The sequence below is a fragment of the Hippocampus comes genome, unplaced genomic scaffold (genome assembly GCF_001891065.2).
Source record: "Hippocampus comes isolate QL1 unplaced genomic scaffold, H_comes_QL1_v1.1 scaffold87, whole genome shotgun sequence".
NCBI lineage: Eukaryota > Metazoa > Chordata > Actinopteri > Syngnathiformes > Syngnathidae > Hippocampus > Hippocampus comes.
This window is the reverse complement of record NW_017805739.1, coordinates 116,259-126,218: the sequence shown is the minus strand read 5'-3', so window position 1 is coordinate 126,218 and position 9,960 is coordinate 116,259. Positions and strand designations below refer to the sequence as shown.

Sequence of the window (9,960 nt, the reverse complement as noted above, 5' to 3'; positions counted from 1 at the left end):
TTGAACGCCAAAAGGTTTATGAAACTTTATTGGACCCTGGTGAGGCTGCTGCTTTATTATCAGAGATTTATTGAAGCTATTCATAACTTTTATTACCTTCCTTCCGAATAAAGATTTAGCAGCGACTCGTGTATCTAACTGAAAACAGACACAATGTATCGAGGTGTTGCTAGGCTAAATTTTCACAGTCAAATGCTCAGTCTTCAGGTGACTGCTTTCATAATCTGGTTTATGCAAGCGCGAAACTGTATCATTATCGGTCTTAGCTTCAAATGATCTGTTTATGTTGATCCCAACCTGGCGCCCTGCAGGGCTCAAACCATCAAAGCATAAACAACTGCCACCCCCCACCCCTCCTGCACCCCCATTGCCCTTCTTTTTGACCTCAACTATAACCGTATGTTGCACAACAAGCTATGTATAACCGTGACAGAATCTCTCCAGACAAACCATAATTATAGTGGAAAAGCGGTGTCTCCAGTACATTTTGGAATGATCCCGCACGACACCAGCTTTTCAGACCACCTCCGCGCCCAACGCCAGCTAATGGCCTCGGTAACTGAACCGTCAGTCTAACGTTTCTGACCCTAAAATGAACAGTTTGAAGGCCTCGTTGCTCCCGTGTCGGAAAAGTACTGAAGAAAGGGGTAAGCCAAATGAAACGTGACTCTAGGATGGGAAAGGCAGTCAGTCGAGCTGCATGAAACCAGGGAATGTATTTTGGAGACTTGACAGTTTATCCATCACCGCTTCTGCCAGCAGAGCATTAAGTTCTCTGTTACAGTTTCCAGCTTCTTTGTCATGCGGATGGGCTACTTTTGGCGCGTGAAAGATTAGGGGTGTATTTGGAACGTTAATGCTATGCTAAATAAAACCACACGCCAGTGTCAAGCCTCAATCTACTTTTATTTATTTTACGTATTAATTTTTTGTCCAATGAGATTTTAGCCTCTTCGTTGCTACGTTCGACGTAATCTGCCCGTAAGGTTTCAGAATTGGCCAATGTTAACTTAAAACTATTCTCATCAGCAAGCGTTAAAACTCAACAACAGCAATCTGGCCAGTCGCGGGCTGTTGCCTCGCGTTTTTTGTCACAGTCGTTGAGTTAGCAGTCCTTGTACAAGCTGTTTTGACGACGACTGTTGCTTCTCTTTTCGATGCCCCGTGGCTCTATGCTGCCTCTCACAGGCCAGTCTTGGTACTTCACCAGACATCCAGTTTGGGAGAGATGACTCAGGCTTGTCGGTGGAGTCACGGGCTATTTATGCGCGGTGGTATTGGTCATTTTGTGTACCCTGCACACTAAAATATAGACTAGCACCGTCAATTATGTGTAAAAGAAATATACAGGGCCGAACTGCAACGAACAAAAGTACAATTCACGAGAAAAAAAAAAGATTATGTACCAAGATTACAGTTGTATTTTTCCAAAGCAAAACGTCAGTTACTAAACAATCGGAATCTGAAATGTACGTCGAAATCAAATTTTAGCCTTTACAAGCTATGTATAACCGTGACAGAATCTCTCCAGACAAACCATAATTATAGTGGAAAAGCGGTGTCTCCAGTACATTTTGGAATGATCCCGCACGACACCAGCTTTTCAGACCACCTCCGCGCCCAACGCCAGCTAATGGCCTCGGTAACTGAACCGTCAGTCTAACGTTTCTGACCCTAAAATGAACAGTTTGAAGGCCTCGTTGCTCCCGTGTCGGAAAAGTACTGAAGAAAGGGGTAAGCCAAATGAAACGTGACTCTAGGATGGGAAAGGCAGTCAGTCGAGCTGCATGAAACCAGGGAATGTATTTTGGAGACTTGACAGTTTATCCATCACCGCTTCTGCCAGCAGAGCATTAAGTTCTCTGTTACAGTTTCCAGCTTCTTTGTCATGCGGATGGGCTACTTTTGGCGCGTGAAAGATTAGGGGTGTATTTGGAACGTTAATGCTATGCTAAATAAAACCACACGCCAGTGTCAAGCCTCAATCTACTTTTATTTATTTTACGTATTAATTTTTTGTCCAATGAGATTTTAGCCTCTTCGTTGCTACGTTCGACGTAATCTGCCCGTAAGGTTTCAGAATTGGCCAATGTTAACTTAAAACTATTCTCATCAGCAAGCGTTAAAACTCAACAACAGCAATTTGGCCAGTCGCGGGCTGTTGCCTCGCGTTTTTTGTCACAGTCGTTGAGTTAGCAGTCCTTGTACAAGCTGTTTTGACGACGACTGTTGCTTCTCTTTTCGATGCCCCGTGGCTCTATGCTGCCTCTCACAGGCCAGTCTTGGTACTTCACCAGACATCCAGTTTGGGAGAGATGACTCAGGCTTGTCGGTGGAGTCACGGGCTATTTATGCGCGGTGGTATTGGTCATTTTGTGTACCCTGCACACTAAAATATAGACTAGCACCGTCAATTATGTGTAAAAGAAATATACAGGGCCGAACTGCAACGAACAAAAGTACAATTCACGAGAAAAAAAAAAGATTATGTACCAAGATTACAGTTGTATTTTTCCAAAGCAAAACGTCAGTTACTAAACAATCGGAATCTGAAATGTACGTCGAAATCAAATTTTAGCCTTTGTCAAAAAAAAAAAAAAAAAAAAAAAGCAAAGCCAACGTGTCTTATTAAACCTCTGGACGGTGTCACTTTTCAGTTCGACCCTATCTTCACTCAAACCTGACACATTTGAATTAAAAAAAAAAAAACATCACTGGTGTTTTATTTTCTTGAAAAATACAATGACAAAAAGAATACAGATATTCATATGGGATTCACAACCAAGTGGCCACAAAAAAGAAGAAAATAATGTTAATTCCCAACAAAATAAATAGTCTTTTGTTTTAAACACTATACCAGTGGTTCTTAACCTTGTTAGAGGTACCGAACCCAACCAGTTCATATGCACATTCACCGAACCCTTCATTAGTGAAAAATAAAAATGATTTTTTTTTTTTTAAACAAATTCAAGACATAAAAAAAAACATATTAAAAACAGAAAAAATGTAAACAAAATTAGTATAATTTTTTTAATTGCGCACAAAATGAACCAGCCAGTAATGGCCAAGCGGGCATGTCATAACTAACTGACACGTTGAGTCGGGTGTGTCTTCACCTGCATGGCGGAGGCTCTGTCGAACCCCTGAGACTGATTCACTGAACCGGTAGGGTTCGATTGAACCCAGATTAAGAACCACTGCACTATACAAAATGTTACTGGCTGGTGTGGAGAAACATGCAGGACGCATGGAAGCTGGGGAATGTTTAGAGCGCAGTGCAGTCATCACAGCTGAAATATAACAACTGGAGTGGAGGCGGGGCATACATGTCCACAAAGTCAATAATTTCTCTTCTTGGTCCACATTTTGTCTTTCTCAGTTAGAATATTCCTGCATAAGGGGGGAAAATTGAATCGATCAACTTCAAAAAGGCAGAAATCGCTGGATTTGGGTGGGGGCGATAAATCAAACTTACGGCTCTCGGTTTCTTGTTCACTTTCATGTCGAACCTGCATTGACAAAGAGAGGTCAGCTTTAGATATGAGGTTCGGTTCTGAGAGCAACGACAACAAGCGGTGCCACTACTGTACCATGAGGGAGCCTAAAAACCAAACCTCAGCCCATTAAAAAAAAGAAAAGGCTAAACTTTGTTCTTTGTTTTGCAGACAAACTTGAAGCCAGCCTGTCATCTTAGAACAACAGCACAGCTTTTGACAAACGCACGAGCAGAAAAGATGAGACGCCAGCCCAGTGACAAGCCATGAGGGGGTTGATGGATGCTGACAGGCATTCAAAGACATGCGGCACGGACTCAAAAACTAGCAGGCTTCGACTCGACACACAGGAGACGAGTTCAGGATGTGGTGACGAGCAGACAGGATGCGCAGACCACAGGAGCAGGAAGTAAAATTCAGGACTTACTCAAAGTCATAATCAAACATGGCAGAAGGGCTGGGGCGGAAAGGGGAGGAGTCAGCATGACAACAGGGGAGGAAAACATCAGCAGCTGTTAGTTTAGTTCACCACCCACAGTCTGAACCCCGCTATCGACACAATTGTCCACAGATTGACACGCGTCGCCTCAGTGTGTTAGCAGGAGAGCCCGCTGGGTTAATATATAGTGAGAGAAGGAATACCCGAAAGCATGAAAAATAAGGTGAAGGTGGAGACAGCCACATTTTTTCCCCCCAGCAATCTGGATGTCTGACAGTGCTGCCTCTCACAGGCCACCCTTGGTATTACACCAGAAATCGTCTTCGAGTTGTTCTATTGGTCGTTTTTCCTGGCAGTTAGCAAACAACTTAATGGTGCATTACCTCCACCAATTGATCCGGAAGGTGGGTCCTGATTTCACTCGAAAAGAGCAACACCAGAAATCTGCTTTGTGCGACGCAACTCGTGATTTATTTCAGCTTTATTTCAAAAAAATACTTCTCTGTCATAGCAACTGCCAAAACTAAAATGAACCAACACCAAGATGGATATTTTGAAATTCTCTGCAGTTTTGAACGCAGCAAGAAGAACATTTTTAGTGCAGTAGCTCAAACTAACAAGAACAAGAGAAATCCTGCTTTGTTTATTTGGTCATGCCACCTGGAGCATGGTTTCTTCCATGTTATGCTCTCTGCTATTGTCTCCCAACAAATTGACAAGGCATACTAAACTAGTGTCCAATTTCAGGTCATTTCTGTCTACCTGTGCCTGTTTTTGTTCTTCCTCTTCTTATGGCTTCCGTGGTGGCTGCCAGATGAAGAGGAAGACGCAGCTTTTTGGGGCTTCAAGTCCTGCAAGGTGGAGTCTACGTCTTCCGTGTCCTCCTGGCTGGGTTCGTTCTCTTGGTTCTGGAGGTCCGGTGAGGCGTCGCTTTCCGTGCCGCTGCCCGCCTCACCTGGCCAGAGAACACGGATCTCAGCATGCGTACATTATGGCAACACGGCTTTCGGGTGCACATCACTCACGTTTTTCGTTCATGTGATCTGGTATCCCGCCTAGCGCACATACCGCCTGTTGATTTAAAAAAATAAATAAATTAATAAATATAAATATTCAAACCAAAGTTCTTTTATGTCATGGGAAACACAAAGCGACAGACTTACTGCAACTGAGGTGACTGATGACTTGCTGAACAGACGCTCTGCTTCCTTGAATTTTCGATTTCTTCGATCGGTTTTACTATTCGAGTTCCTGTAAGAAACATGATATGGATTAGTAATGTTTTATTAGCTACAGAGAACACACAGTTATATCTTTTGCACCCTCATTTACAACTTACTTTTGGTTGGTTAGGTATCTGTCCCATCCTCTGATGATGTTGCCATACATTTGGGTGTCTTCTAGGTAACTGCCTTCAAAGGCGTATATTTGCCGTTCCAAATTCACAAGCGTCTCCTACAACACGATTGAAAATTAACTCAGATTTATTTTACATTGTTGAGCAGCAGCGTGCTGTGTGCTGGAGCAGTGAAAGTGGAATTGCTTTATCCCGTTGTTTTTATGATTTTGTTTGGACTTATTTTCACTTCATGGCAGTTTCATTTATTAATATGATTGTATTTTGTATGAATTTCCCAAATTTCCCCTCACGGAATGAATAAAGTATATTTGTATTTTTATCATTGTGGAACACGAATACCGTTTACTGGTACAATAAAATGTTCTTCTGCGCGTACATACACGTATTTATACATTCCATTGTGTTAAATTTAAATCAAAACGCTTGTTTGAAATCGGGTTGTTTGAAGTGTGTCCATGTTTGATGACGTCATGAATTTTAATCGCGCGAGAACTTGACACTACCGCGGACCCCGTTGACGCTGCTAGCATGTTAGCCTCCACAGAAAAATTAAGCTGGTGCACAAACATAGAACGTAATCAAGCGTCTTGCAATATCAGTAAGTTTAATGACATAAGGTGGAAAATAATATGTCAAACACATAATTAAACGATCAATACGTGCCCAGATTTTAGCAAAGGAAGCGGCGCGACACAGATAGCCGTTATTAGCCTAGCATTTAGCAAGGCCTAAGCTATCAATAAACACCCTGGTTGAAATGTTATATTTAACATTTTAGTTTTGCGTTAGGCGGGCTTCCACGCATTAAGACCTTTAAACCCGTTTTGTTCTTCACAACATCAACATACCGCAAGCTCTTGTTTCCTCTTCACCAGTTCGGCAAGCTCCCGGCGGGTGTCCGGGATCTGTGGTGGAGTAGCTTTAGCGTGCATCGCCATGATGGATCGAGCAGTGTGGATCATGGAGAAACAAAAAGGTGGCGGGATAGCTTGCAGCGACTCCTAAATGGGTCGCTGCAGCCAATAGGTGGAGCTAAAGGACCGCAGAAACAAGTCGCGAATGACTCATTCGCCACCAAATCACCACAGCAACAAGCTGGAGCGGAGCGCAGTGGTTACAGCCCACGGCCATGCGTCATACTTTCAACAATTTTTGTGGAAATTCTTGATGATACAGTAAAATTTAGCAATCACACTGTGCAGTCTAATTAAAGTTGAATACGATGACGCGTGTGCAAAAAGAACCAGAAAGCAAAAGGTCTCGAATCTGATCTGGGGAAGTAGTTTACAGAGAATTCAAACTCGGTAAAATGTCTAAAGGACACCCTCATCATAGGCTGCACCAAAACTTTCATGCAGAAAATCTCACCGCTGCTGAACCACCAGTTTCCAGAGTACACAGTCCAAATGAGGCCTTTGCAAAGGAAATCACATTGCGTTGACTAAACCCAGCATAATTGTGTGTTCCCTGTTTATTTTTGTCATTACTCTTATGATATATACGTTGTTTCTTTGTGCCTCAAGGTGGCGACATTCAGCAGTACCATTGCCAGGCCTTGGCCACTGTAACCTCAGGGTTACGAGGCCCCATTGGCATGTCACACAATGCTGCTGCATTTGCATCTCAAACCAGGAGGATGCTGCAAGACTCACAAGCTATTTCTGTTAAACATACACAGGTAATGCAATTTTAACGACAGTGCCTATAATGGTATAAGATGGGATGGTATTGCGCAACAGTTCCTCCCTGGAGCCTTAAGATATACAAACTGCTGACTTAAGTTACACGGAAAATAGGGTGCACATTAATTTTGAATGACAGCCTTTTCATCCATAATAACACACAGCATAAAATTTTAGCATTGTATTTAGTTCGACCATCTCACTCACCTTTTTAAGGGCAAGGGTGTATTCCTGTGTCATTTGTTTGTATGCAAGGCTATGATGCTTTTGAGATAAATAAATACATATCAGCTAAAATCGCCATCATTTTGTTTCAGTTGAGCAGCTGAAAGACCATCATGTAAGAGATCAGCAAACTAGAATGTTAAAGAAGATACAAAAGGGAAGCATGCGTTTCTAGCAAATCACCAATAATAATAACAGGTAGTAAAAAAACACTTAGACTGAACATTTGACTGTGCTCACATTGTTTGCATTCTGCAATCATTTGTTTTGGAAAGAAGGAAACATAATGTAATTACCTGTTTAAATACACTTGTTAAACGGATGGAGCCTGAGGTCAATTGTCGATAATATTAGGAGCATTTTGCCTCTTAAATTGCACAAAACTCACACAACTGGCTCAGCAAGTATCATTGAATGAATTCAAAATAAGAGCTTGTTTTTAATCTTTCCCCAAATAAACCCTCAACCAGGGAGTGATAAGAAGACATTCGAAGCCATCTATTTTTGATCGTCTCCCTAATATTCTGATGCTCTCCTGTGCACCTTCTGATATGTGGGCGGGAGTTGCTGCAATCCCAGCTGCTGCGTGTCCGGTCAGCGGTCCGCCACTGGAACAGCTGAGAGCTTGTGATGTCACCAGATTGCCAACTGCTCAAGGGCAGGCGGGCACAGAGTGCGACTCTCTATGTGTGCAATGTGACAGCGTGGACATGAGGCCGGGATGGCGCTACGCCCCCAGGGAGAAAGGGACGCATCAGTTGCTCCCTTTATTAGTCGACGGGTCGAAATAAGGCGATGGTAGGAGGCTGTTTATGTGACAGGCCTTCGGTTCTCAAAACTTTTTTACACCCCAAAAAATACCTCTCGAAGTTTCACTAACCTGACCAACAGTAAAATTAAGTGGTGTAGCAGGCCTAAGTTTTCATCAAAAAAATGAGGCTGAAGTAACCTGCCACTAATTCAACACTACTATAATTAACACCAAAGTTACGACAAAGTTACATTTGCCCGAATTTGTTTAGACACGGAATGGCTCCCATTGGGTGTAGCTTAAAGTCGACTGGTAATGCATAAATGGCAGCAATCCGTTATCGATACCTCCCGCAATTTTCTCTCGGCAAAGATGCCATGTCGTTGAAACCACGCTGTCATCTGCTCGTGAGATTTTTCGCCCTCATCAGAACAACTGCTTGACTCCCACACATTGCAGCAGCTGTAGTTATATTCAGATTGTGACCTCAACCGTGCGTTCTCCAAATATGTGTAACCTCCGTTCGTGTGAGCTTTGGGGGATTTTTTTACAGTGAGTGGTGGTTTTTGGCCAGTGTGCAAAACGCACCCTTCCTGTAGTCAAAGGAGGATGTCGATGAGCAGAACTGCAGGCAAAGTTGAGTTCAACTCTTTTTTTTTTTTTTTTTTGTGTGTGTGTTGCTTTTGTGTGGACGAGGTGCAATTATACATGGCTCCATGGAATGATGGGAGTCTCTCTGATCCGCCCTGCGTTTCAGTCTGCTGAAGACAAGTGTGGACATGTAACCCCCCCCCTTGAAAGAGAAGTCTACAGTCGAAACACTGTTTTTGTACACACTGTGGTATACATTTCAGGAAGAGATTAGACACGATCCATCTAATCTTGTTGCAAGACTTACTCAAGGGGTCTCGTCTGTCTGTCGTAAAGGGTACTTAGGAATTTAAAAAACAAACGGCCACACTTCATCTTACTAAATGGACTCTCACACTATTCGATAATTGTATAGCACCATATTGTGTTAAATGTTTCCCACTCAGCGTCCATTAGCCTGTTCATCCTGGATGGGGATTCCCCCCATCTGCGACCCCTTCTCAAGGTTTCTTATTTTTCCCCAGATGGGGGGTTTTATGAGTTTTTCCTTGCCCTCCTGTGGGGTGAAGATCAGGGTGTGTCGTTAATATTCGTCAGCTGCGGACTTGTGAAGCCCTTCGAGACTCTTTTGTGATGAAGGGCGCGGCATGGCACTTGGCAAGACAGCCTGCATTGAGCCATCCCCCGCATCGCACGACAAGCTCAGCGCAGAGGGCAGGGCGACCGGCTCTGAATATATATCGATACATATATTTATACAGTGCCCGTGCATTTTCCAACCCGATCAAAGCATGCATTTGTCTTCCAGGCGACCTCAGTCATTGAAACCAGCAGATAAGATTGCCAGGGGAAGCTGCTTTGATGCGACCAGTGGGCTGATTAGTGTTTTCAGCCTCCGTGCACTCAAGTGAAGAAAGGCTTAAAAGTGAAGGCTTTTATATTATTATTCTTAGCGTGAATCATGCAATTATTCATACCACGTGTAATTAATCCTTCAGTGTACATCCTTCAGTTTGATGAAAAGGCGATGCATGTGCGCATCACCTCATCCATAATTGATCTCACTGATGGCCAAAGAGCCATAGTGGTCGTGAGTCTGGTGGGTCTATTTATAAAAGCAGGCACGCACAGGACTTTATTTGCTGCTATTCAATTGGAAAAGACCATTTAAACATACATGTTTCATTGTATTTATTATTTTTTTAATTGTATCTCCTTGTAGATTTGTGTTTGAAAGCAACGATTTTCCCTCAGACTGGGTTGGGATTGAGAAAAGTGTCGTTTTGCTGCAAATTGTTTTACCAAGACGTATTTTCTCTTTGTAATCTACATGAGCATTCAATTAGAGTCCATATAATCACAGCGGTTAATGTTCTGTGGTTTATTTTTGGTTGTATTCCATCTTTCATTTACTTTTG

At 42.8% G+C, this 9,960-nt stretch overlaps 1 protein-coding gene and 2 long non-coding RNA genes across 4 annotated transcripts in view; 2 read left to right on the top strand and 1 right to left on the bottom strand.

The window, feature by feature from the left end:
• LOC109523849 (uncharacterized) overlaps positions 1-4,411 on the top strand; it is a 9,098-nt gene extending 4,687 nt beyond the window's left edge. The window contains exon 2 of the long non-coding RNA XR_002169860.1: positions 3,666-4,411. This is a non-coding gene — a long non-coding RNA (uncharacterized LOC109523849). The remainder of the gene's footprint in view (positions 1-3,665) is intronic.
• On the bottom strand, positions 3,324-6,276 carry meaf6 (MYST/Esa1-associated factor 6). 2 transcript variants are annotated; one of them, XM_019883265.1, is made up of 8 exons: positions 6,142-6,276; positions 5,273-5,388; positions 5,097-5,184; positions 4,959-5,004; positions 4,696-4,888; positions 3,922-3,951; positions 3,476-3,509; positions 3,324-3,390 (listed from the first exon to the last, which is right to left on the bottom strand). In XM_019883265.1, exons 1-8 carry the CDS (start codon positions 6,253-6,255, stop codon positions 3,376-3,378), a joined length of 636 nt encoding a protein of 211 aa, XP_019738824.1. In that variant the 5' UTR covers positions 6,256-6,276; the 3' UTR covers positions 3,324-3,375. The 2 variants fall into 2 exon arrangements, with proteins under 2 accessions (XP_019738824.1, XP_019738825.1); XM_019883266.1 differs by lacking the exon at positions 3,922-3,951.
• On the top strand, positions 5,374-9,279 carry LOC109523847 (uncharacterized). Its single transcript, XR_002169858.1, has 3 exons — positions 5,374-5,891; positions 6,169-6,468; positions 6,817-9,279. It is a non-coding gene; the product is annotated as an uncharacterized LOC109523847 (long non-coding RNA).
• The last annotated feature ends 681 nt before the right edge of the window (positions 9,280-9,960 follow it).